The sequence below is a fragment of the Anabrus simplex genome, chromosome 3 (assembly GCF_040414725.1).
Source record: "Anabrus simplex isolate iqAnaSimp1 chromosome 3, ASM4041472v1, whole genome shotgun sequence".
Taxonomy (NCBI): Eukaryota; Metazoa; Arthropoda; class Insecta; order Orthoptera; family Tettigoniidae; genus Anabrus; species Anabrus simplex.
Genome location: NC_090267.1, coordinates 369,163,684 through 369,191,670, shown reverse-complemented (window position 1 = coordinate 369,191,670; position 27,987 = coordinate 369,163,684). Strand labels below are relative to the sequence as shown.

Below are 27,987 nucleotides of genomic sequence, written 5' to 3'. Positions count from 1 at the left end.
GTGTAATATAAATGCCTAAATGCTTGCCTATTCCCACATTTTGGCTGATGATGACGCAAACCAGCGTTGAAACTAGTTCCAAGTACAAATACATGTTATAAATAAACTATAACATTTTTGTATTGAAAAGGTGGCTGAGCTAGTAGTCGTTCACGACTTCCACACAGGCTGTTCCCATAGTTTACCTTTGTCTTCTTCACAATTTCATCCATAACCATTATGAATAACAGTGGTGACAGCATACTTCCTTGTAGTAGTCCAGTTTCATTCCAAAACCACTCTGGCCTCCCCACGTGTCTGGACACTGCTGCAACAATTTTTGTACATTGCTTGGACATATTCTATCATTTGTTTTCCAAATCCTTTCTAATACATTTTATTCCATACCTCTGTTGTGGGTACACTTCATTAAAGGGGCAATTTTTCATCACGTTATTAAAATAAAACAGTTCTTTCATCTTAAACCTTCTATTGTTGCTGGAAACCAAAAATGGAAGGGGGATATGCAATAATCAACTGTAGTTGACATCGCGGCAAATGTGGGCTAGACTTGAAAGCCTTTCCTAAATCAAGGAATGACAACACCATATCTCTTCTGTATTCCCAATGTTTTTCCATTAACTCCCTCATACTCTAAGATGGAGTCTAGTGTTCATCTTCCATTTTGAAAGCCATATTGCTCTTCTTGTAATTCTCCTTCCACATTTCTTCTTTTTCTATTATTTAGTAACTTTTCAAATATCTTAGCTATCTGAGCTGTGTAATTTAGTGGCGTGTTTTGTTATCCCTTGTTTAATGTGTGTGTGTTGTTTTTTTTTACAGGTATGTTGTAGTATAACATATATATTTAAGTAGTGTGTTCGACAGATTGAAGGGCTTTTAAGTTACATTCCTCAGTATCACATCTTCCTGTCCCCTTTTTTTACATTTAGGAATTATTACTCTTTACTCCAGTCATTTGGCATCGATTTTTCTTCCCAAACAACTAAATAGCCTATACATACTCTACAGACCAACAGGTCCTGTTGCTTTTATCATTTCCACCCACAATTCATAAACTCGCACTGTTTTTCCCTTTTCATTCATTTGACACAAGTTTCCACCTCTTCCATTGTGATTTCACATTCGGATACTGCCTCCTCACTACCTCTATCATCTCATCTACACCCCTTGTCACATTCAGTTCAAAGTAATCCTTCCATCTTCACCTTATCTCCTCTTGTTGTGTTATTAACTCTCCTTTTTTCCCCTTTCACCTGCACTGTGTAGACTCTTCTTACAATTACACAGAGAGAAATCAGGCCAAATTAGCTCAGTTATTCAATGATTATAACAAAGAGTGTTAATTATAAAAGGTGATGCAATAAATACTTCCACCGCTGTAGCATCCTTTTACCTCTATACACATCCTCTTTCAACTCTTTCCTTCTCAGCTTTTCTTCACTTACCATCTTCTTTACATTTCCTCACACTTTCTTCTGTTTTATCACTATTCTATACTTATCATGCTTTCTTCTTATTTTTCACTGCAACATTTGCCCTGTCATTCCATCTTTGTCTTTCATTTTTCCAATTATTCTGATACAAGCACACTCTGCTCAACTTACAATGCCTTCTGGAACATATCACATTCCATTTCAACACTCTCCAGCTCTGTTCTGGGTATGTGTTGTTTCAGTTCTGTACTGGAATTTTCTTCTACTTCCATATCTTTTAATTTCCATACTTTACTTTTCTTGTATTTCTTTCACATTTTTGCTATCACAAGTGTGTGGTCTTCCACCAAGAAGCATAATCAATTACTGCCTTTGCCCTTCTGTTTCCCCATCCATATATTGTAACCTTTCTACTATTCTTCTTCCTGAACTATGTATTGCCCACACTTAAGCCATTATTCATACAAAAAGAAAAAGAGTGGAAGAAGTAACTATATCTTTTGGATATGAAAAGAGGAATAAAGAGGGAGAGAAGATCCAGTTACTTCTTTCACTCCTTTCCTGTCGCATCCCACCACTGCATTAAAGTCTCCGATGACAGTCACTTTCACACCCTTTATTTCTCTCTCCTCTCCGGGAATTTGTCCACATCATCTTTGCATCCACTCTGTGGTGCATACACGTGGATGAAATCCTTTACTCCATTCTCTGTCCTTAGCTGTATTTTTATTATTGTATCACATATGTAGTCCACTTTATCTACACACTCATCGAAGATTTTGTTGGTTACTATCCCCACTCCATTATTTGCTTTATGTCCTTCATTCTAGTAGATTATTTATCCCTTCCTCAATTCTTTCCTTTTCATCCCCACTTAACCTCGCTCAATCCCATTACAACTATGTTCTCCTTCTCCATGAATTCAATTTACCTCTTCTGAATTTCCAGACACTGGTCACCTACAGTTCCCCCCAGCATACGAACTGCATGTTGCTTCCAGGAATACCCTAGCCTTTTCTGAGGCTGACTTAAAAGTGCCATTTTTATGGAACCTTAATCCCCATAAACTCTGCAATGGCACCCACTGCATATCCAGACCTTGAATAGTTATGTCATTCAGGGAGTCATTGTAATGGACGATAGTGAAGGAAAATCAGTCTTCATTCTCCGAATTCCCATCATACTGAGAAATTATCTTTTCTAATTCACAAGTCACCAATTTCCAATCAACATATATTTTGCTATGACCACAAGCAAGTCACAAGGTCAGACCGGCTCTAGTACTGGCTGGAACATAGCAGATGTTGCTTTCCTCAATGTAAGTTTTATGTAGTCCACTCCAGAAATGTATCAAGCAATTCTCTCTTCGTGCATACTTGCCTAAGAAATACTTAAAAAATGTTGTTTTCCACCTGCTGAAAGGATTACAAAGATACACTTTCTGAAATAATGATATAAAAACTAACCCATCAATGATGTGAAAAACATCTAGTAATCATATAAGCATTTGAAATTATTTTACTAGAAATTATATATTAGTCGTCTTTTAATGGGATAAAGCAGAGGACACTATATACACCAAAATGGCAAACTACACATAAGAAAGATTTTTTCATATTTATTGTGCCTGTATTGATCACTAGATAATAAAAAAGTTCCAACTTTCCATACAGGCTCTTAGTTTAAATCATAATGGGTAACATTCAGCACTTTTCTTAAAGCAGACGATTGTTAAGAGACCTGGAAAACTCCATAATTCATAAAACTGAAAAAGAAAAAGAAATTGTTGCCAAGAACAATTTGATATGAAAACAGTTTGGTAGTGAAGAAATTACCATATCAGAGGAAGTAAAGCAATATATCTCCTCATTTTTTAGTATTTATTTAAAGCACAAAGTTTATAAATCTAGCCAATATAAAAATGACTGCCTTCTTTAGCTCAGAGTTCTGCATTTAAAGCACAAAAGTTTATAAATGAGAAATCTACCTAACACAAAAATATCTTTTTTCTTTACCTCAGTTTGCCAAGTATGTCTACAAAAAAGTTTCCAGTTCCCTAGCAATCGCATTCACCACTCTTTACATATTAACATCTTCACTCATACAACTCCTAAGGAGCATCACACTTCCCTGTAATAAAATCAACTTCTGTTAATTATATTCTTAAACTGTGTGTGTGTGTGTATATATATATATATATATATATATATATGTCTCATATGTTATGTTTAGAAATAAAGCTTCTCTTCACAGTACTCTGCATTACGAATTGTGGAGAACTTTATTGAAAGCATTGTATGATGATTCTAAGTCAAAAAGCATTTGTCGAACTTGAGTCTCTGATAGTTCTTCTGAAGCTTGCATGTTAGACAGCACATTCAGCCACTCTCCAACTTTCTGTTTTCCTTCAAAGTCTGATCCCAGAATGCTAAGACGATTCATTGTATCCATCAAATCTCGTACATCAGGATGCAATTCATCCATGGCTTTTATATCTAATCGTAGTTTATCCATGGTGGTGATGAACAACTATAAAATAGAGGACAACATGTAATAAATATAATACCAATTCCACTATATTAATAGTTAAAATATATACAAGAAAATTTTAATAAATGAAACCCTTTGACGGATTTACTGAAAGGTTTTTAACTACATTAAGCACAAAAACAGAGAACTATAATTCAAGAGAATAATATCCAAATAACAAAAATAAATTGACATGGTATAGTGTCATAACTGAACACATGCAGAATAATTTACCACATTGGTATCAAGAATAATTTACAGTAAAACGTCGTTAATTCAAAGTCATTAGGACGCAAAAATTGGAATTCAAATTACGTAATTTCAAATTAACTGCTAATTCGTAATTCAGAAATGCCAACCCTTGCCATATAACAAAATATTCTAAGACCCATTACTTCATGCAATCACATCGATTCACAGTTCAATCCTTTCAAATGCCACGGAAAAATCTATTTCTGAAATGTATCCAACAAGGTGCATTTACATTATTCAAATAATGCACTTGGATAAATCACTGGTAAATATAACCTCATGCAACAGAACGAAAAAACACGTTTCAAAGACTAGGACAAATCATACTGACTCCCCTGTGCAGCAAATGCTTTATATTTTGGATTACTGTACTGTTTGCAATTTTAGATGACTTGCGATCGCACGGAAAGTGCCCGACATCCTTAAAACATCGTGGCTTATCAAACTTTCTTATGATGAGAGGAGGAAGTCTCTCGTTTCCGTATGCATTGCAACACATTACAATGACACCCACCCTTCTACAATTTCCCAGCTGGCATTTCTCTCCTTTAAAACCATAAGTCCATTTGGGCTCGGCATTAAAAAAATGCAGTTTCATCGGCATTGACAATATTGCCCGGTGTGTACAAATTGATTATATGAGCCACGCTTTTTCACCAACTGTCGGCATCGCCAGTGTTTGTGGATTCTGCTTCTCCGCACACTGCCTGCTACATGATATTGTGACGTTCCTTAAAACACTGCATACAAAAGAATTACAATTTCACTATAACTTAGCAAATAAGAAGCATACTGTAAAATACACCAAAGTGAGTGAAAGTGCAGAAAGCTACCCCTCCACGTTTCGGAAGACGCATTCTGATTTCGGTAATGGGACCAATATTGTTCTTCGAATTACAAATTATCCGTATTTTGAATTAAACAGTTTAAATAACATGCAAAACCGCACCTCATGTTTATGGTAACAAGAGCTTCTTCGAATTAGGCAGGATTTTGAATTATCAAGGTTCTACTGTAGTTTCCTTTTGCATAACAAAGATTTCAGTACACCAAATAATTGAATAAAATTCTCCTTGTTTTCAAGATAAGCTAGCACTTGTTTCAAGGTACAGATTCAAAGTTGGCATGTTTAGGAAAAGTAATTACATTATTTATAACGAAAAATACCAAGGAAAAGTAATTTCCTTTGTAAGGGACACTGAATACACACAGAAAAGAAATACAGTGAAACTCGGTTAAGAAGTTCCCGCATAAGAAGTTTTCCCGCCTAAGAAGTGTGATATTCTTGGTCCCTTCATCAGTTGCATTAAGATATATGTATATTTTTCCTGTTTAAAGTGTTCTGTTGTAAATATATTTCCCGCTTAAACAATTCAGATTTTAGAGCCCCCTGAGATAGAAAACGTCCGCTCAAAGCAGCCCATGGTTAGAACCCTCCAGTCTTCGCACAAGTTGCACCCTGTGTTAGACCGTTCGCGCACTCGCGGTGTGTCTGGTGTCACGGAACATGTGCGGGCCTGCCAAGGCCATATGACGTCACTCTATGACAACACAGACAGCAGATGCTCACTCTCACCTTGTGGAATCGAATCGAACCTATCAGTCGAAATTTCCACTCCACCGTTCCATCTAGCGGAAAAGAATGGAACGGGATTCTACCTGGAAAACATAAAGTATGCAATGGATGATTTGATAAAACTTTAATGCAGTCATTTGCGGGCCGCGACAGGGTGAAGTCATTAATCGAGGTGGCCTAAACAATAATTAAAAACCGTAAAGTGTATTTGTTCACAACATTACTGTTAACCTACCACAAAATTGAATATTCTAACCTGTTTGATTTTTCATTCCCTTGCTTATTTCCTTCCAGGCATTCTGTCTTATGTTGTTGCAATAATACTCATGGGCCTTGCCGTAGAGGAAATTTCGTTTTTGAACTAAACTGATAAGATTTCCCGTGTCCATTATTAGTGAGGTGAATAAAAACAACTTCCCGACTCTATGCAGGAAACAGCCGATTTGCCAGCAACCCAGCAGATACACATGCCGCCAAACAGCCGGCCGAAAGATCCCGATCGTGTATGAAGTTGAACGAATGTTGATAGCCAACTGGGTGTTGGTGGGAGTCACACAGAGGCATTGCAATACCACGTGTTGGCCTAAAATTGAAAGTTATTTTTAATTTTACCTTTATACGAGCTAAACATTGTATTATCGTGTCACTCGTAATTATTACATCGCATTATTAGAACATAGCACAAGGATGAGGAGACATGAAATAAAATTCTCGCTGGGAAAGAAACTGTTTACGTTTAGATGTGCTAGCGTTGCTACTGTACTTTAATCACTCCCACGTAATACCTCAGACATATTTCCATGCACTCATTTCTGCAACTTCGAACCTGTGTTTCTTTTTTTCATTACCTATAGCATGAAGAGGATTGAAGCGGGAAAATAAACTCAATACTGGCTTGGCCATGCGGTACTTGTGAAACAGCCAGAAACTACACCCGTTGCCGTGACAACCAGTAGGAATGCAGGGGCGATTTAGGCCTAGGTTCTAAGAATCTCCAAGAACAAGTTGCTAGATTTCCCATTTGCTGCCGTTATCCCTGAAGCAGGTGTCAGGGGTGTGAGGAAGATAGAAAGCACATGCTAACAAACTGTAGTACACGTCTTGTCTTTGCGTCTTGTAAGCCTAAGCTACAGATTGCCAAGCATAGTGTAGCGTCGTAATTAGTATGAATAGGAGTCGGTGTAGTTGTACTTGTAATATCAACGTACAAACTTTTTAAGTGAAAATGAGCGGAACTCAGAGGAAAGAGATCAAGCGAAAGGCACTAACAATAAAAGACAAAGTGGAGATTATAAGGAAAGTGGAGTCATCTACACTTTCCTGTGTTGCTTTGGCAAAGGAGCTGGGGATGCCGCCGTCTACTTTGAACGGTATTATAGCGAAGAAAGAAGAGATCTCTGCTTCTGCAAATTGTAAGGAAGTTAAATCTGAAAAGTATGATGAAATAGAACAAGCTCTGCTAATATGGTTTAAACAGCAGCGAAGTTTAAAACATACCTTTCAGTGGGACTATTGTACAGGAGAAAGCCGCATGCAAATTAAGGGTACCTTTTACCGCGTCGAACGGGTGGCTGGACCGCTTTAAAAATCGAGCCGGCATCATTTACAAAACAATTTGTTGCGAAGCAGAGAGTGTAAGTGCGGAGGAAAGGGAAGTGTGGAAGGACATGGTTCTGCCTGCTAAAATAATCAAACCTTGCAACGTTTTTATATAACTTAATATGTTCCCTTCTCTTATCAAATATATTTATAATACGGTATGTTCAATTATTTTACTTTATCTCTAAAAATATTGTCATGATAATCAAATTTTTATATTGTGGCTTTCTGTTAGCAGCTCTTATATATCGGCCTATTTCGGTATTGTTCGCAAACAAGGAAATCTGTTGGCTGTGTGTTTCACAAGTATTTCAAAGTACAGAATAAGTTTTTGGGCATTACCCCTTTTAAGAAGTTCCCTGCTTAAGAAGGTGTTTTTTTTTTTTTTCCCCAGTCCCTTGAAAAACTTCTTAACAGAGATTCACTGTATTTCAAAGATACAAGCATTCTGGACAGAGATAATTAAAAAAAAAGAAATAATGTAACAGTTCTTTCAGAACACTTCCTAGGACGAACAGTTTCAAAACTGAAGTAACACCATAACACCTTGTTCCACAATAACAGCAGAAGGTAACTGCCGTTAACTCTGTGATTGTTAGAATGCTCTTCTCTTTTCTATAAGCAGTGCTCCAGAGAATTGTTGAAGTCCAAGATAACATCTGTTGTGACCAAAATGTTTTCTAGCATCTGATGCACCTTCATACACATGGAGAGGATATAATGGACTTCTTAACACCAATGAATTTGTGAAATCCAAATATATATATATTTTTTTTTTAAACAATTCCTCGAAATGACCAATAATAAAATAATAAATGCACTCATAATTCCTTACTTTAAAGACAGCTGAAACACCCAGCCCTCAAACCTGAGATATTAATCAATGAACATTAAAATTCCAGACTCACCCAGGTATTGAATCCAAGATTCCTTGGACCAAAGGCCAGGATGCTAACCATTTAGCCAAACCAATAAAACCTGCAGGTGTTGCAAGTCCTCTATCTACAGATTACTTCCTAAATTGTATAAATAGTACTATACTTACTGAAACAATGTCGGCAATACATTTGCTAGTGTTTCCTTTGTCATCCTTTATGGTAATAGGTCGATCTTCTTTAATTCTTTCTAATGCTGCAGGACAATCCAACTGCAACAAAAATCTCATAAAGTCAACAGCAACGAAGCAAGGTAAGAGAAACAAAATGAAATGGCATATGACTTTTAGTGCCGGGAATGTCCCAGGACAAGTTCGACTCGCCAGATGCAGGTCTTTTGATTTGACTCCCATCATTATGAGGATGAAATGATGATGAAGATGACACATACACCCAGCCCCTGTGTCAGTGAAATTAACCAATTATGGTTAAAATTCTCGACCCTGCCGGGAATTGAACCCGGGACCCCTGTGACCAAAGGCCAGCATGCTAACCATTTAGCTATGGAGCCGGACAGAGAAACAAAAGAAAGAAGGCAATAACTTGGTCACAAGGATTTATTCACCCCCCACTTTCCAGATTTCTAGGTTGCCTATCAAATGAAGTATACTTAGCAAATTTTTTAGGTTGTTAAAATTTTTAGTGTTCATCAAGGTTTGTTTTTGTTGTTGCAGTTGCCTTCAGTAGCAATGATTCCTGAAGAGGAAGGTCGATCCTTTCAGAGTCAACACTACCGTCAACACTGCAATCTTCTGTAAGACATCAATCTGTAGAGAAAACATTTGCCAGAAATCCAGGGGGTGGGAAGAGACAGTTCCACGTGCTCCCACTATTGGGCCGATGATAGAGATTTCTCCTAGATCATACTTTCTCCAACAGTATAGGATAGCAGGCTCATAAATTTGCCTTTGTTTCTGTATCAACATCAGCAGGCGCTGTAAATTTCAAAGTGGACTGTGGGGTCTATTATACAGCCTATTGAAGAATGACTTTTTATGGCAAGTAGGTATTTCAATCCTCCTTTTACTGCCATTTGTTGCCAAGCCGTACACTTCTTCCTAGACTTCAAAGCCTTTTCCTCTCAGTGCTTCAGTTATTGTTGACCAGATCTTATGATATCTAGCACTCTGTACAACTTCTCCATGCATGCATGATCCCAAGTCATGTGCATGGGTTTCTATCTCTCTGTGGCAATGCCTACAGCGATTATCATCCTGAGACTTTCCCGGAATGGATTGAACAGCAGAGACATTCATTCATTTTAATAGTCTCTCATCATTCATTGCATGAAAGCCTACAGTAGTTCCACAGCTATTTGCTGGTGTGTACTCCTTAAATTCCTTCGTGAGGAAGTGTTCCATTTATCGAATTCACAGTTTCTGACTTCTGAGCAAACTTTTTTAATGGCAGAATGTTTGTCTTCTTATTTAGCATATGTCCATTTCTTCAATAGCAAGGTCTGACAGACATGGCAATTTTTCTTTCCTGAGATCTCCAGAGGATAAAAATGAGGCGTTTCCAGAGTGTTGAAGAGTTCTACAAGTGCCTTTGAGACGGGCTTCCCATGCTGAACAGAAAAGACCAAGGCCTTTAAATGTTTTCTCCAAATATAACAATACACTTCAAACATCAAAAGGTAGCTGGAGAATTTCCTTTACAACACTTCTGACGAGTTTGTCCACATCATTACAAAAAAGAAATTAAGTGGATGTCCAACTTTTTGTCAAACTAACATATTTTAGTACAGACTGAGTGGAAAATAAAAGAATAAGAATTTTATGATTAAGGAATAGTTATGGGGGGGGGGAAGGAAAGAAGAAATCATTTTCTCAATAGTCCCATAAGTTGGTAATGTGAATAACAAAGGTGGACAAAAACTTGACGATATTAAGCAGAAAATGCTAAAAATTAAAGTTTTTAAAACATTAGTAAGTACCAAGCAAACATTTTAACACTGTTATTGTTTTTACATACCACTAACTACATTTCTGACGGTTTTCGGAGACGCTGAGGTGGCTGAATTTTGTTCCGTACGAGTTCTTTTACGTGCCAGTAAATATACCAACACGAGGCTGACATATTTGAGCACCTTCAAATACCACTGGACTGAGTCAGGATCGAACCTGCCAAGTTGAGCTTTACCATCCAAATTACTCAGCCCAGCAGCAAACTTTTTTTTAAAATGTATTTTCAGTTTCTTTAATGCTATAAGGTGATAGCTGGGATAACGGTATTACCATATTTATTCTAATCTACACTTCTTCCAGCCATATTCTGTCTTCGAAATCGGGGTGCATATTAAAATCCACAGTGCAGTAGATTTGTCTGCAAACTCAAAAAAAAGACTTAACTTTCTGCTTCTGCATGCATTTTGGCTCTCCTGAAGTTACTTCCTTGCTCATCATTCCTGACCTCTGCTTCATGCTATTTAAGGTTTTATTTTACAACTATATTGATACTGTATTTTTGTATGTGGTGTTGATAATAAAAGATGCTTCACTGTGACTTGTGAATTTGACTTAGGAGACGGAAGACAAAAAGTGAAGGGTTTCTTATGAAGCAAGCTTTAAATGGAAGGTAACATGCAGAAAACAATGGAAATAGGTAACCTGGAAGAGAATTCATTGCAACAGGGAATAACATTCATTTGCAGCACAAACACAAAACAGCAAGGATTACTTCAACAGTGATGAGAGAGAATTCAGCAGTCCATGAAAAGGAGAGAATAAAAATCGTAACATAAAACCAATATCCTATAGAGTGATGTTAACTCTTTGCGGGCGTAAACATATATATACGGTCGACTTTTCTTATGCTCCAGGCGGAAACATATATATATATATATATATATACATACATATGTTCCATTCGAAAATCGTGGGTTTATTAGCCGAGGAGGTACCCAAATATGCTCAGAGATGGCAGGAGTTGTTCTCTCAACTTTTCCAGTGAGGTAAATCCCCGCAGTATATTACTGAGTTTGTTCTCCTGTTTGTGGGAGTTATGTAATACATACATTGCGTGACGCAGTTTTCTCATGTGCATACTTCTTACGTACTTTTACGGTTTTCCGGTAAAATGGCATCACGAAAACAGATCAGTGATGCATACTTAGTATCAATATTGGATGATCATAATTTATAAGTTTCATTTCCGTATTGATTGTAGCTACAACATAAGATTTATTGTGAAGCCTTCACCTTATCAATACATTTGTTTACATACTATCATTCACACTACCAGTTTCGACACTTGAAGGGTCATCCTCAGCTGACAGTTACAAATATAGTTCTTAAAAAAGCATCACAATGGGAAATATTGTACAGTCGTGACAAATATCCAATTCAACAGACCATCTAAAACAAATGATACAATTAAAATAATAAAATAAGTCCTCTTTTCTTGGATTATAAAAGTATTACGTAGTATAAAAAGACATGTCATTTGCAAATGTTTTTGTTATTTTGATCAACGTAAAAATTGGAACTTGCAATGTTATGTATGCACTGATAGTAGTATTCTTGAAGTGTCCACTATTTTTGCGTTAAAACTTATGGCTAATTGATTAAAACATTTTGGATGTTTATTCTTGCGATAACTATATTGTTTATTTCACCGTGTTCCTCTGCTGGTAGTATGAGCGTCTTGGAATGGCTTGGACACTTTTTGAGGAATTGGGTAGTTGTCTAATGTTCAGTTCGAGGCATTGTCAATATATATGTACAAGATTCATAATATATACTAATGCTGAGTTGATAGTAAAATGCGTTTTTAAGAATAAAAATTTTTGTTTTTAGTGACGTGCTTCTTAATTTGATGATGTATAATTTTGTCAAGTGTCAATTTGTTTTACAATACTTGATGTCTTGAATTTTGAAAGATAGCGTGAAGGCTTCTTCCTTTTATGTTGTAGGCTGTATTTATCTGTAAGTAGAAACGAAGTGTGTGAGAAGTTGCGTCCACTAGGTTTTAAGGTAGAGGTAAAAGAGTGTGCGTTGTACTTACTATAGATGCTGACACTGTTGTGCATTACACGGCAGCACGTCGAGTACTGTTGCGTGTTTGTCTAAGGCTGCTGCTTGTGGCTGCGGAAGGGAAGTTTGAAGGGGTAGAAGGAGCGGCTGCTGGGAGAGTGAGACTGGAGTGGGGGGTAACTCTTGGCGGTTCTTTTATGTGTTAATGTTAAACAATTAATTTATTGAAACCACCTATTCAATACTATAGGTGGTTTCAATAAATTAATTAATGCCGGGCTGAGTGGCTCAAACGGTTAAGGCGCTGGCCTTCTGACCCCAACTTGGCAGGTTCGATCCTGGCTCAGTCCGGTGGTATTTGAAGGTGCTCAAATACGTCAGCCTCGTGTCGGTAGATTTACTGGCAGGTAAAAGAACTCCTGCGGGACTAAATTCCGGTACCTCGGCGTCTCCGAAAACCGTAAAAGAGTAGTTAGTGGGACGTAAAACAAATAACATTATTATTATTATCAATAAATTAATTGTTTAACATTAATAATTGAATTTTCAATACGGTCAAAATGAAAATAATCACTTGTAATCTTTTATGTGTATCGGATGTTGATTCTTAACTCTTTTTAGGTAATTATTTTTTAAGAGGGGGATGACTGCATCAAAAAGAATGTTGGTTTTTTCTGTGATTTCGTTCAAATTAAAATTTGGGTTGACATATTGATCTAGGTTTATATAAAATTTTTCCATTATATTGAGTAAGCGGCTCTTGGGGTTAGTACTTAGAATTTGCATGTCATTTTCAATATTTGTAAATTTGTGTTTGTAATCTTCGATACGTTGTCCTATGGCTGAAAAATGACTATGTTTTATTACATTGATATGCTCATTGTATCGTATCTGGAAGTTCCTCCCAGTACGTCCAATGTAACTGGCTTCACAGTTGTTACACTTCATGCGGTAGACTCCTGAGTGGCTGTATTGATTTTTATTGTTAATAGATTTGGAATTGTGTAGGATGCTGATATTACTGTGTGTAGTTTTATAGGCTATTTTTAGGCCTCGTTTCTTGAAGATGTTCATTATGGGATATATATGGGTGTTGTTGTAGGAGAATAGTACGTAATCTTTCTTGGTTTTTTCAGTTCTGATTAATTTGGATTTGGATTGATTTTTTATTTTGTATATGATTTTGTTGATCATTTCTTTTTTATATCCGTTTTGTCTGGCTATTTCATGGATCAAGTTGAGTTCTTTATTTTTTTCTTCTTCTTATATTAGTGGTATATTAAAGGCTCTATATATCATACTATAGTATGCTGCTTTCTTGTGTGCGTTGGGGTGGGTGGAGTCTATTTTTATTGTATTGGATGTATGTGTGGGCTTTCTGTATATTTTGTATGATAAATGATTATCGTGTCTAGTTATGGATATGTCTAAGTAGTTTATGGTGTGATTGTTTTCTGTTTCCATGGTGAATTTTATATGCGGGTCTATTGCATTTAATTGTTCTAAAATTTTGGTTTCGTTAGTATATCTATTGTCTATTATGACAAATATATCATCCACAAATCTACGCCAGAAAAGAATATTGTCTATTTTTTTTTATTTCCTGGTGTTCTATATAATCTATATAGATTTCAGCTAATATGCCTGATGTTGGGGATCCCATTGGTAAACCCTGCTGGTGATATATGGTGTCATGAAATTTAAAATAGTTGTTGTTGATAGCAAAATGGAGTAATTTAATGAACTCTTATTTCTAGGGTACTGAGTGCTGTGGTTTTTGAGATTAGATTCTATTATTTTTATGGTTTTTTGCATGGGTATGTTAGGGTACATGTTTATTATATCATATGATGCTAGTCTATGGTGTTGTTCTATTTTTATTTCTTTTGTGGTGTTGCAGAATTCTATTGAATTTTGTATTGTTTTTTAGCTAAAAATACATAGTGTTTTTAAGGAATGTTTGGATAAATTGTGACAGTTTTTAAGTTGGACTCTGTCTGTAGTTTAATATAGGCCTCATTGGGACGTTGTCTTTGTGAATTTTCGGGTATGCTTTAGCGGTTGGTAGTCCTGGGTTCATTGTAATGAGTTTTGCAGTTTCTTGTTCGTTTAGAAGAAAATGGGTGTTCTTTAGTAATGTTTTTAGGTTTCTTTGGATGCTGTTAGTAGGGTCTTTGTTTTTGATTAGAAAAGTTTCATCTTGAAAACAGATTTTGGTTTTGGCTATGTATTCATTTTTGTCCATGATGACAGTTGTGTTGCCTTTATCTGCTTTAGTTATTAGTAAATTGTTCTGTTTGATTTTGTTTTTGAGTTTTTTAATCTGTATATTGTTCTTGGTACCTTTGTTGCTGTTCGCCTTACTGATTTTGTTGATATACTGTGGTAATCTTTTCTTAATTTCGTATCTGATTTCATCGCGTTCTTCATGAGGTATTTTATTTACGGCATTCTCAGTTTCTGTAATGATTGTAGTGATATTTTGGAAAACTGATTTGTTTCCCCAATTATGTTTGGGTCCCTTACTCAGTATAATGGATTCTGTTTCATCGAATGTCGTATTTGTTAGATTTTTCATTGGTGGATGAAATGTATGTTGGTTGCTATCGTTAGGTCTAGTCAAATGGTGTCTATTGGGAGCATTACTCTGCATATCCTGGCTATGTGATTGTTTCAATGCGTTTAATGTGTTCTGTTTTTGGATGGCTATGTTTGTTAGTTTTTCATTAGTTATTTGTTGCAAATTGTCCCAGTAACTGTCTGGTAGGTCATGGGAAGCTTTCAGGTGTGTTTCGTTAAGTTGTGTATTGAGGTGTTGTTTTTTCCTATATAAGAATTTTATTTCTTTTAGCCAAATTTGGTTTGTCTTTTTCTGCATATTACGGGTTTGGTTAGTGTTTCTGTGTTTGTTGTTATATTTTTTGAGAAATTTAGGCGTTAGTCCGTCTGATAGGCATTCTTTTAGAAAGGTGATGCTTTTGACTACATTTGTTATTTTGATTTTTAAATTTTGATATTTATACGCAGTTTGTTTTGCCTGGTTGGCTGTTTTATCATAATTTATAAGTTTAATTTCCGTATTGATTGTAGCTACAACATAAGATTTATTGTGAAGCCTCCACCTTATCAATACATTTGTTTACATACTATCATTCACAGTACCGGTTTCGACCCTTCAAGGGTCATCCTCAGCTGACAATTACAAATATAGTTCTTAAAAAAGCATCACAATGGGAAATATTGAACAGTTGTGACAATTATCCAATTCAACAGACCATCTAAGCAGTGACCTACAGGCACAGTGGTCTGAAATGAAACCATCCCATAATTTTGTACATTTTTCTGAAGAAAAAAAAAGAAACATTTTTTTTTAGAAAGATTACTTTGTTTTGATGGCTTGCATATGTAACTGCCAATTTTCCTTGCAAAATTTGAAAAAAAAAAGTTCTGTGCCTCATAGGGTTAAAATAATATATAAAAACTTGATGTTGAGGAATACTATGAAGTTCTTATGTTGTTGCTGTGGATGTAAAAAAAAAAAATGTTCATACATCCGTAGTCGAATCGTCGATGAAAAATAAAAAGCATGTATCAAAACTGACGATCTTGTGAAAGTGCCGATGTTAAGACAATTTGCCGAGAAGTTGGGGGAACATCCTTCGTCGTTTGTGTAACAGCTGCTGTATGTTGAAAATGTCCCTGTTGATGGTGTTATTGAAGGTAAAAAGTTAAATGCCGGTACGGCCTTGGTTGTATGGCACAGTAGTCGCAAAAGGTGGATGTTCCGTTACTCCTCGCTCTCGTTACCCAGCTGCTAGGAAAGTTGGAGGTGCACCTCCATAAACTTGACATTTTTTGGTCACTTGAAGTGCACTTTTGTTTCCGGCAGTAGCGCACGATGCATTCGAAGGACACTGAAACCTTGTGGCCCACTGCCCTATTCTTGTATTTTATGGTGTTACTGATCACTGCGAGTTTATATGATGCAGTATTACTCGAAAACTTGCTCACTGTGGATTAACAAACAATTCTGAGAACACAGGAAAGTCATGTACCATACCCAAAACACTCGTAAAATTATGTTTGTACCAGTCTGGAATAGAGTGTCACTAGTCACTTTTGTGCTGAACTAGTGCAGTGGTACTCCTAACCGGCTGATAACAGCATGTTGCACAGTGTTTGGAATGAATGCCTGGTTTTGTAATAAGAAGGCAGCTACTTGAGTAGTTGACATCTTTATTTCGAAACGCATCCAAAACTACGTGATGGATGATCGAAGAAGTGGATGCGTCAAATACGGGAATATTTCTTTTCCTCCACTTTGGACTCAAATACTGGGATGCATAAATTATGCAAGGGCATTAATTATGCGAGAAAACATGGTGTCTCTCCTTGTAAGAATATGGTTATAGTAATGAGTACATTAAAATAAAAGGCAGAAAATGTATAAAATTTAATTAAGCGAGTGAGGGAGAGAAAGTGTATATCATTTTCTTTCTTAATTTCTCTCACCAAGCTGAGTAGCTCAGGCAGGAGAAATGAGCTCAGGTTGGCAGGTTTGATCCCAGCTCAGTGCTGCAGTATATGAAGGTGCTCAAATACGCCAACCTTGTGTCGGCAGATTTACTGGTATGTAAAAGAACTCCTGCCAAACAAAATTCTGGCATCTCAGCGTCTATGAAAAGTATAAAAGTAGTTATTAGGATGTTAAACCAACAACATTATTATTGTCAATTCCTCAGTGAGCTTGAAAGCTCACCTAATTTCTGTTCATGTGGTTTGGGTGATGAGTACCCTTACAGATTTCCTAAGTATGCTTGAATATACAACCACCCTGTAATCTGTAAATATGCTCAAAAACCTCTCTTCCTTCCTGCTTATTGAAGAAAGAAAGAAGAAAACAACATTCAAGCAAAAGAAAGACAAATGTGCGAAGTAAGTTCTGGAACTGTAGAAAATCACACTACAAAGATTTATTAAATAAATTACTTTGTTCAACACATATCTCTCATTTTAAGAATATGGTTATAGTAACGTATAAAACATTGAAATGTAAAAAATTAAACAGTGTCAGAGTGTGGGTTTTTTCTTTCCTTAATTCCTCAGTGAGCTTGAAAACTGACTTTATTAAGAATTTTGTGATTTATTTCATATGGCAGTATAAAGAACACTGCTACATCTTAAGTTTTATGTACAATTTACTTGGGTAAGGGAACCTCCATTATTGCTTCTTACATTGAGGTTTAAAATGTAACTAGTACAGTTGACAGCAATGATGTGCCATAAAAAATAGGGCAGGCATATACTCTTACATGAGAGCGAGTGAGAGAGAGAGAGGAGTGTGTGTGTGTGTGTGTGTGTGTGTGTGTGTGTGTGTGTGTGTGTGTGTGTGAGAGAGAGAGAAAAAAAGAGAGAAGTACTCAGCCTAATGGCTGTTGGATCTTCAACAGCTCTGCCATAAGCTGTCATAGATGGCCTAGACATCACTGCTAAGGCTTGTAACCTGACTGAAGGAACCATTATAACGATGGCACTGAAATACTGATTGCAACTAATATTTTTTTTAAATATAACATACCTAGTGTGCAAGTTAAGCAGTAAAATATGTATAAAAATTGACTGTCATGGAAGTCAGAAACACATGAATACTCACTCTAAATTTCTTAACAAATGACTCAATGGTAGGAAATTCATCTCCCTGTACTTGTTTAAAAGCTGCTTTGTACTGTACCAAGAGTTTTGAGCAAGCTGCAGTATACTCTCCAGGAGTAATACAATCTCGAATATAGGCCTTTTCCAAGTTCTGCAGTGTGTTAATTACAGCGTACAAATCTGCCATGTTGTCATACCTGAGAAAAACAGACATTACATTAGAAAAGCAACAAAATACATGCATAAATAGTATGTATCATATCTGGGAGATACTTTATCATTAACTTCATGGTCTTTAGTACCTTTTGTGTTAAAAAATATTTGGTAACCTGGAGTTATTGTTTTACTTGAATTGATAAACTGGCTGACACCTGCTGGGAATGGTATATTTTAATAGAGTCGAAGTGAAACTGCAAAAAGATGATGATGCCTGATGTGTAGAAATAAACCACATTGATTTGTTACAATAAACAATGTTTTTTTTTTTGTTTTTCATAGTGTAGAGACAGCAGACATACAGCTATGAGTTTTGTTATAAGTATAATGCATAACATAAAGACCTTATCTTTCCAGTTTTGTGCCTGTCACAGCATTAAGGGCACCCGGAAGGGGCTATGTCTGCCATGTTAAAATGGGCGTTTTTAAGGAACATTTTCTCATAAAGTTATCAACCAAGGAAATTCCTTTTTTGTATACATATTTATTAGACCATCGCACGTAGATAGACGACATCATTTTTTAATATCTTCTGTTTTTTTGAAAATATACATTTTTAAGTGAACATCAAAATTTTAGGTTCTAAAAGGAGACATTTTGTTCCATAATTCAGAAATTGTACCTTTGATTTTAAAAATCTCGTGTTAAAATACGTAGAATGATTAGTTACATACCATCTACAAGTTCGGTTAATGTGCGTTCAGTGGTATCCGAATAAATGTTCCTTAGATACACAAAAAACTACTTTTCAGGAAACGAGCCTCAAAGTTCCTTATGCATTCCACATTCGTACAGAGGATCATCTGGGTTCTCTTCCATCTCGTCTTGTAATCTTCATTTTACACTTCCTTTCTTCTGTCTTCCAAGCTTCACCAGATCCCTTTATGCTGCATCTGCTTTCCTTTTTCTTTATCTATAACTGACATTCGATTCAGTGTTGTACTCTAGAGGTACCGGCATACGAAGTCTTTGTAGAACTTCGCTCTTCGAGATATTGACCCCATTGTATATTGCCACATCATCATAAACACGAAAGTGGAGTGTTTTTATACTCACAATTTCTCTCTTGGGTACCCGAGTCCAGATCAAATGATTTAAGCATTCGTTAGGGTTTTGGGTTTTACCGAGAAGGCATTTCCGGAGGATTTTTCATAGGATAAGTCTCTGAAGACTGGCCTTATGGGTTCCGTGACTGCATATGGGAGACTGTGCTTGTGGTCGTGGTCGCAGCTTCCTTCATTTTTATGGTATTTGCACCACGTGTCCTCCCCTTTTGGTAATAAACCATGCTGTGGTTGTTCATTCTGCATCTTTTTTGTAGTCAATTGGGGAACACACATTTGCACACTCACTTGTATCGTTCGGAATAACAACAGTGATTTTTCCTCTTTCCCACATTCTTGCGCACCTTGAAAATCCTATTACTATGTCTACGCATCTTGTTCAATGTATAAAACCAAACGAAAAAAAGCAGTTGAATACTGTTGTAAAAGAAGCCGCCAAAACAAACAATAAACACATGCAGTTATGTTCTCAATCATTCTGCCATCCAGGTTGGCCAACAATTGAAAGTTGCACTTTCCTATAGCAGGGATATCCTCTCGCAGAAAATGACCATGTTCTGAAACATAAACACATTCAACAGAGTCTTTGCCACCGCTTACAAATGGAAAGTAATGTTATGTCACATCAGTTCGAGGACATGTCACGCCCGACATCTGGAGCACTCCAGGTACCGTAAAAATTAACACCCTTTCAAACGTCGCAGAGGTCTGAAACAAAAAGTATTCGAAAGAAGAAAGTCACAGGTATATAAAACTGCAAAAAAATAAAAAATGAAATTTTTTCGATTTCACCCCTTCCGGGTGCCCTTAAGAGGGTTCTCAAATTGTCCTCGCTAGGATGAGCATTCAGTAGCTGTCGTGACAACCTGTTCTCTCATCACTCTGATGTTCTCTGCTCGGAGTACTAACGGTCAATGGTTTTATATGGCTACAAATAACAAATTCATAGGGCACCAACCACATGTAAATGAACATTACTGCTAGTCATGACACCTCCTGGGAGGCCACAGACCTTCTTAATGATCCCCGATGATGACTTGTTGGATTCTGGCTTACCAGAAACCACTGTTAGCGACAGGGTGAAATATACATCTGGAACATTAAACGGTTGATGAACTATTTGAAAACCAATATTAAGAGAGAGGGACAGAAGGGAAATATCAACTATTTATAACAATACTTTGTAAGTTCCTGACCATCCAGAGGCAGCACACAATTCAGGATTTGACACATGGGGAAATCACACTGATTTTCCTTCAAGACATCAGATTAGTACATTCAGGTTATGGGAAGGAGGGGACAAGATCTTACGGACTAGGCCTTCCTTCTCAAAGCCAATGAAGCATACAGTGGCTAGCAAGGGAGCAGACAGCAGCTGAGAGCAAGCAATGAGGCGAGTGTGAGAATGGAGCTGCCAACATCTCCACTCCATCAACCAGGTAACCTATGACTTGCGCAGAGAGTATTGCCACTTGTTGTTAACAGTAACACTGTTCCTTGCGCTCCCTAAAATTACAATTTTACAATTTGGTTTCTGTTGCACTTACACAGATAGGTCTTATGGCGACGATGGGATAGGAAAGGCCAGGAGTGGGAAGGAAGTGGCCATGGCCTTAATTAAGGTACAGCCCCAGCATTTGCCTTTGCCTGGTGTGAAAATGGGAAGCCACGAAAAACCATCTTCAGGGCTGCCGACAGTGGAGTTTGAACCCACTATCTCCCAAATGCTAACTCTCAGCTGCGTGACCCTAACCACACAGCCAACTCGCTCGGTGCTTCCTATAATACTTAAGTGAAAAATACAAAGCGTTTACACAAATGTCTTGTACTGTTATTTAATCAAATAACAGAAAAGAAATACCAGTAAAGGGAAAACATTAATTTCAATACCATACCTAAAACACAATGTTTATGTCTAGTTAGTTCCAACTAATTTTGGAGGTTATGGCACTATCCAAAAACATTCTTAAAAAATACTGCTGACAACTGTACCCTAAAACCCATTGTGCAGACATGACAAAGTTTCAGCTGTGATGATATATGAACTCTCTCAGTTGTGAGGACAGAACCAAAAGCAGGCTGGCACAAGAAATGTTGTGCCTTGCTTAATAATGTGCTGGGATTTTATTTCAACAGTAAAATGCAGGAGGTGGATGTTCAATTGATTTTGTTACAAATCTGACAGCAGCAATTAACAGCACTTTGGAAATGTACCTATTGTTTCTCAGTAGGTACACAGACGTCATCAAGAAATGTCTATATTCAAATTAATTTCAAAATTAAGAATGAAATCATATAAGTTGTTTACATCAGATTTGCTTTCCTCTGCTACCATTTCAAGATATTTTAGTGAATGGCTATCAGAAACGGAGTAAAGAATAAAGTCTACTTTAGGAATGAAAACAGGGATTGAAGACATGGTAAAAATATTAGATTTTAGAAGATTGTCATTCATTACTGGTTGAAATAGAGGGTCAAAGACAAAGGAATTCAAAAATATATACTAGTAGAGGTATAAAAAAGCAAAAAAAGAAATTTGGAGAACAGGACAGAGTAAATAAGTTTTTGCATACCTAAAACAGCACTCCTCAAGATTTACTATTAAAAACCTTATAGCAATGCAATATACTCACTTTTCTCGTTCACGAGCATTTCGAAACAACTTCACTTCTTCATACAGCTCTGGTCTATTGGAATCTATGAAATAAAATAACAATTATAGATATAATAAACTTACCCTCTAAAAGTAGTCAACAAATTAAATATCAGTCATCTAATCATCCCTAATAGAACTTACTGTATGCAACCCCCTGGAGCATTGATAATTGCACAATTTCTGTGTAGCACAGACTCCACGAGGCATGCAGGAAGGCAATATTAATTTATAGCCAAGTATCGGAAGATACAGATATGCCCATAGAGTAGGCCTACAAAGATGCTTATTAATCCATTTTTTCCTGCTGCTCAGATAGACACAGATTTTCTACTGGATAAACATTTATGGAGAATTACCAGGTCAGTTGAAATGAGCGCGTCTTCACTCAATCATGCCTTCACTTAATATCTCTCTTTCTGAACCATCACTACATACTGCAACTACCATCCTAGAAGATCCATGTGATAGTACATATATCACACCCTCGCAATGTATTCATAAGAGATATTATTGTCATTATTATTATTATTATTATCATCATTATTTCATTTGTATATTTGGTTCTTAATATTTCAAGCTGGAAGGTCTTCATATGTGATACGACTAATTTGTTTTGTATGAGTGGATGGGAAAACAGTGCTATTTACAAATCGGAAAGTTTCGTGAGTAATATGGAACAGCCCAAATCCGATGAGGTGGCCTTGTTAGTGTCTTGAAACCCAGAAGAGGTTCGGGGCGTGATCTTCGTGTGGCAAAGAGGATCTACCACTCATGATTCGATGGCCAGGATCAATCTTGACGTATCATGTGAGAGTAGGGGGAAGCTGAGGTCTATTTAGGCATGTGAGAAAACAGCGGAGAGACTTGATATAAAACTTTAGAGGAGATGTAAATTTGGTGGAATGGAGGTTGCCTTCAAACTTTGGTGGGGCAGACTTGCAATAAACTTTTGTAGACCGGGCGAGTTGGCCGTGCGGTTAGGAGTGCGCAGCTGTGAGTTTGAATCCGGGAGATAGTGGATTCGAGCCTCGCTGTTGGCAGCCCTGAAGATGGTTTTCCATTTTCACACCAGGCGAAAGCTGAGGCTGTACCTTAATTAAGGCTACAGCCACTTCATTCCCACTCCTAGCCCTTTCCTATCCCATTGTCACATAAGACCTATCTGTGTCGGTGCAACGTAAAGCCAATAGCAAAAAAAGACGTAAAATTTCGTGGAATGTGATGTGTGGTGCTGACCTGCAAACTGTTCAGTGCTTAGGCACTTGGTATTTTATCACTAGTGGCAGCTTGGTGTCTTATATGTTAGTGAGAGCTATGGGGGTGCTATGGGGGTAATTTTTGTTCTGGAACAACAAGCATGTGTTGCTCAAGTGAAAGTATCTTTAAACCAAGTGTCAGAATCAGTGAACACAGTATTATAAAGGTACCGTATCTGTGTGATATAACAAGTGCCAATTATCAGAATATGCCAGTTCTGTTAATACTGTACACAAAGACAGTGAAGGGTATTTATCTACATATAAGTGGTTTGTAACTCCACCATTATCCGGTCCCAAGTCCAGAATGGGAAAGGAGGAGGGTTAGTCGGCTTGGCAACCAGCTGTAGAAACTGCTAACGCCGAGTGTCGAGCGGCGGTAAATAACTCGACCCCCCATAGGGGCCAATGGCTTCAGGCGGATGAGCAATTTGGGTGGGGTGATGGTCCCCTCAGTGTAGGAAAAGACACTGGATCTGTGCCGTTGGCCCAATGGCAAAAACGGACAGAGGAACCTCCTTTTTGTGATTCTCATCGGTCGTGGAGGCGGATGAGGTAATGCCAGGCGGACTGGCTGTGAAGGTGCAACTCGATGGTATTTCGAGTCTGCGGCAGTCCATTGCAGTCGTGGTACTACAACCTACATGTCGCATTTCATTTGTGCCGCAGGGTATAGTTCCGAGATCACAGTGTGTGGGTCACTTCCTTGCAAGATGCGATCCACCTTACACAAAATCCCGCTTGTGGCACTTTTTCCTGTTGTCACGCCCTTCGACTCAAGTCCAACGGCGATGGGATAAGGATGGTGGAGACAGGTTTTCGGGTGAAACTAGAAGCCTATAATTCGGACCTGCACGTTGGCAGCGGATGTGTGATGGTCGTCTTTCTGAGACCCCTGTGACTATTCAAGAATTCGGTCCTGCTTCTGTGTTTGGGCAGGCCTATTTAAGATCACCGCTGCCCACCTCGAATGGGGAAGACCCTAGAAAATGTACGCTAAACATCGGTAGTCACACTCTCAGCCAGCCGGGAGGCCCCAACCAACAGGTCACCCCTTATGCGGTTGAAAAACAAAGATTACCAAAACTTTCATTATAGGAACCTGGAAAGTTCAAACCCTACTTGATATGAAAGACAATAACAAACCTGAGAGGAGAACAGCACTAGTCACCCATGAGCTTGGACGAATGAACATCGATATTACTGCCTTAAGTGAAACCAGACTGTCCAGCGAAGGTAAACTTATAGTTCAGCTCAGGCTACACAATCTTCTGGAAGGGAAAAGATGAGGGAGAACACTGCATTCATGGTCTTGGATTCGCTGTGACGACCACATTGGTGAATGATTATCAGCTAACTCCAACTGGTGTCAGCGAAAGAATTATGACTCTCCAAATCCCACTCTCTGGAGCCAAATATATGACACTCATCTCTGCATATGCTCCCACCTTGGATGCTGATGTAGAAGCTAAAGACCAATTTTACAACCTGCTGAGCACTACCATCACCAAAGTACCACAAAGAGACAAACTCTTACTACTTGGCAATTTCAATGCCAGAGTTTGTAAAAATCACCAATTATGGGGCAATGTGATGTGAAAACATTGACTTCGCAACTGTAATGCTAATGGTCTACTGCTCCTTGGTGTATGTGCTAAACATGAAGTCTTTATTACTAATACTTAGTTCCACCTGCCTTATCGCTACAAGACCACTTGGATGCATCATCACTCAAAGCACTGGCACATCCTTGACTATATCATCACCAGGCAATGTGATAAAAAAAAAAAGATGTCCTTGTTACAAGGACTGTAAGAAACGTAGATGACTGCTGGGCAGATCATAAGCTCCATTTTTGCTGGCTGAAAATCTCAATCTGTCGCAAACTGAAAAGATCCATCCACAACCTGTCCAGAAAGAAATTTGATACTTCTAAACTTCAAACTGAATCCATTGCTACAGATTACAGAAATGCAATCTCAAACAAACTGGCTAGTAATCCAGTCAGCAGTGATAGTACAAATCAGGAATGGGCCACGCTTCAGGTTGTCATCACAGAGTCAGCTGAAGAAACAACTGGTTTTGTGAGGAGAATAAGACAAGACTGGTTTGATGAAAATGAAGAAATTAAATATCTGATCAATGCCAAACGGGAAGCCCATGTATCCTATCTTCAAGATCCGTCTTCCAATGTGAAGAAATCACGTTTCTTGGAACTTAAAGGAAAATGTCAGACACAAATTAGGGAGTCCGCTTCTGTGGTGTAGTGGTTAGTGTGATTAGCTGCCACTCGCAGAGGTCCGGGTTCGATTTCCGGCTCTGCCACGAAATTTTAAAAGTGGTACGAGAGCTGGAACGGTGTTCACTCAGCCTCGGGATGTCAACTGAGTAGAGAGGGGTTCGATTCCCTCCTCAACCATCCTGGAAGTGGTTTTCCGTGGTTTCCCACTTCTCCTCCAGGCAAATGCCAGAATGGTACCTAAAGACCACGGCCGCTTCCTTCCCTCTTCATTGTCTAACCCTTCCAAACTTCCCTTCCCCCCCCTCAAGGCCCCTGTTCAGCATAGCAGGTGAGACCGCCTGGGCAAGGTACTGGTCATCCTCCCCAGTTGTATCCCATGACCCAGAGTCTGAAGCTCCAGGACACTGCCCTTGAGGCGGTAGAGGTGGGATCCCTCGCTGAGTCCGAGGGAAAAACCGACCCTGGAGTGTAAACAGATTACAAACAAACAGATTAGGGAAATCAACAATAATTGGTGGCAACAAAAAGCTGAAGAACTGCAAAGACTATCTGATGCCCGTGACCTGCAAAACTTCTATGTTGCCACAAAGGAGATACATGGTCCAATTCAATCTTCATCGGGGTCACTGAAGACTGCTGAAAACTCCAAAATTTTAACTGATAATGGAGAAATTTTAGAGCGTTGGAAGGAACATTTCTCTGTACTTCTAAATCGTGCCTCCAATGTCGCTGAGGACTTTCTTCATAATGTCCCTCAGCAGCCCCAACAATCATGGATGGCAGTTCCACCTACCGCAAACAGGATAACTTTGGCCACTTTCTTGAACATTTTTAAAATTAAAATGTGAAATATTCCCTCTAATTTTCTGAAAAATGTAATATAAGTTCTGCCATGTTTGTTCTTCATTTTTTAATATGAACATACTTCTAATTTTTATAACTCAAGAAACACAGTTTTCTTCGATGTAGTGTTACTTTGACCACCGTGAAAGTTTTTTTAAAACTTGCAGAACGCCCAGTATCAACAATCACAAGAAAAAGATTTGTGGTGAAAAAGATGTATAGTGATCAAATTCACATTTTCCCCCAAGAAGAATCTATTTTATTTAGCCTAAGCATACAAGCATTGTATGATATTACAAATTACATGTTGCATTGCATAAATATTTGTGATGGTACAAAAGATAATAAATAAAAGGTACAGAAATCATAAAGCCCAATTGTATAGAGAGAAAAGACGCTTGAAAAAGAAGCACTCTTGTAGACTGTCCTCATAATTCACTGTCTTCTAAATTAGAAAATATCTGGGCCGTCAATCAAGTTCTTAAATGTGTATCGTCCATGTCAACTGATATCCGTCTATTTAACACTGAAAATAGGAACAGTCTTTCCCCTCCCTGGCAGGATAAACTTTCCCATTTACTGTTATTGTGCCTTTATTAATCTCTTCTAAAGCGTTCTTGAAATAAACAGGATAGTAATTACAATATCCGCAGCCGCGTAATGATCTCCTGTATGTTCTTGGCATGGCCGAAGTTACCCTGGAAGAGGATAACTTTTATCACAAAAGTATTCCCTGAAAAACCTATTTGAATAAAATGCATCAAATTGTGTTGATCAGTTACCAGACATACTTACATTTTGACCCCATAAACCACTGGAATGGAGAATCGAATGCTCGGGCTAGAGAACAGTTTGATTTCTGCTGTTACCAGACAAGACAATAGTCGGGGCTGCGGAAAAAATCTATTGACTCAACAACGTGCCCGCCAATGTTATTTGGACTACCGAGTGTCGATAGAGAATTCTATTGTATGTGCATTTTAGTTTTTGCTAGTGGTTCATCCTTTTCAGTATAGGAGGCAGGAGAAAATAAGTGTTGCTATTCGTCAGTGGCCAAAGTTACCCTGTATGGCCGAAGTTACCCCACTTCACGGTACATACAGACTTCACCAAAACACTCAATCAACTAAAACCACGAAAGGCTCCTGGTCCTGATAACATCCCTCTGGAACTGATACAAAATGGAGGTATACCCTTGAAGATTAGACTTTTCACACTCACCCTCTTGATTTGGGAAACTTGAGAAGTACCTAACAACTTGAAGAATGCTACCATCATCACTATCTTCAAGAAAGGCGATCGTAGTGTATGTGGGAACTATCGTGGTATATCACTTTTGTCAACTGCAGGTAAAATTCTTGCAAGAATTCTATTAAACTGGCTCAGAGTTATCCCACAGAGGATTTTGCCTGAGTCCCAATGTGGTATCTGAGCCTTCAGAGGCACAACAGATGTGATCTTATGTGCTAGACAACTCCAGGAAAAATGCATAGCAAAAGCAGCCTCTGTATTTAGTTTTATATGATCTGGAAAAAGCCTTTGATTCAGCACCAAGATCTGCTATGTGGAAATTATTGAGACATTTTTGGATGTCCTGAACGTTATGTGGAATTGGTTCAAGCTCTTCATGATGGCAAGTCTGGACAGGTTCTTCATGGTAACTCAGTATCAGATTTGTTCCCAATCACTCATGGATTGAAACAAGGCTGTGTGCTTGCTCCTACACTCTTTGCACTGTACATGGCTGCCATGCTGCA

The 27,987-nt window shown here is 37.9% G+C and overlaps 1 protein-coding gene across 1 annotated transcript in view; it reads right to left on the bottom strand.

Moving 5' to 3' along the window:
- Positions 1 to 3,038: 3,038 nt before the first annotated feature.
- The window catches only part of Vps28 (vacuolar protein sorting 28), a 43,991-nt gene continuing 19,042 nt past the window's right edge, over positions 3,039 to 27,987 (bottom strand). The window contains exons 2-5 of the mRNA XM_067143289.2: positions 21,867 to 21,930; positions 17,955 to 18,150; positions 8,438 to 8,539; positions 3,039 to 3,965 (exon numbers count right to left, since the gene is read on the bottom strand). Coding sequence (XP_066999390.1) covers positions 3,699 to 3,965; positions 8,438 to 8,539; positions 17,955 to 18,150; positions 21,867 to 21,930 — 629 coding nt within the window. The 3' untranslated portion in view covers positions 3,039 to 3,698. The remainder of the gene's footprint in view (positions 3,966 to 8,437; positions 8,540 to 17,954; positions 18,151 to 21,866; positions 21,931 to 27,987) is intronic.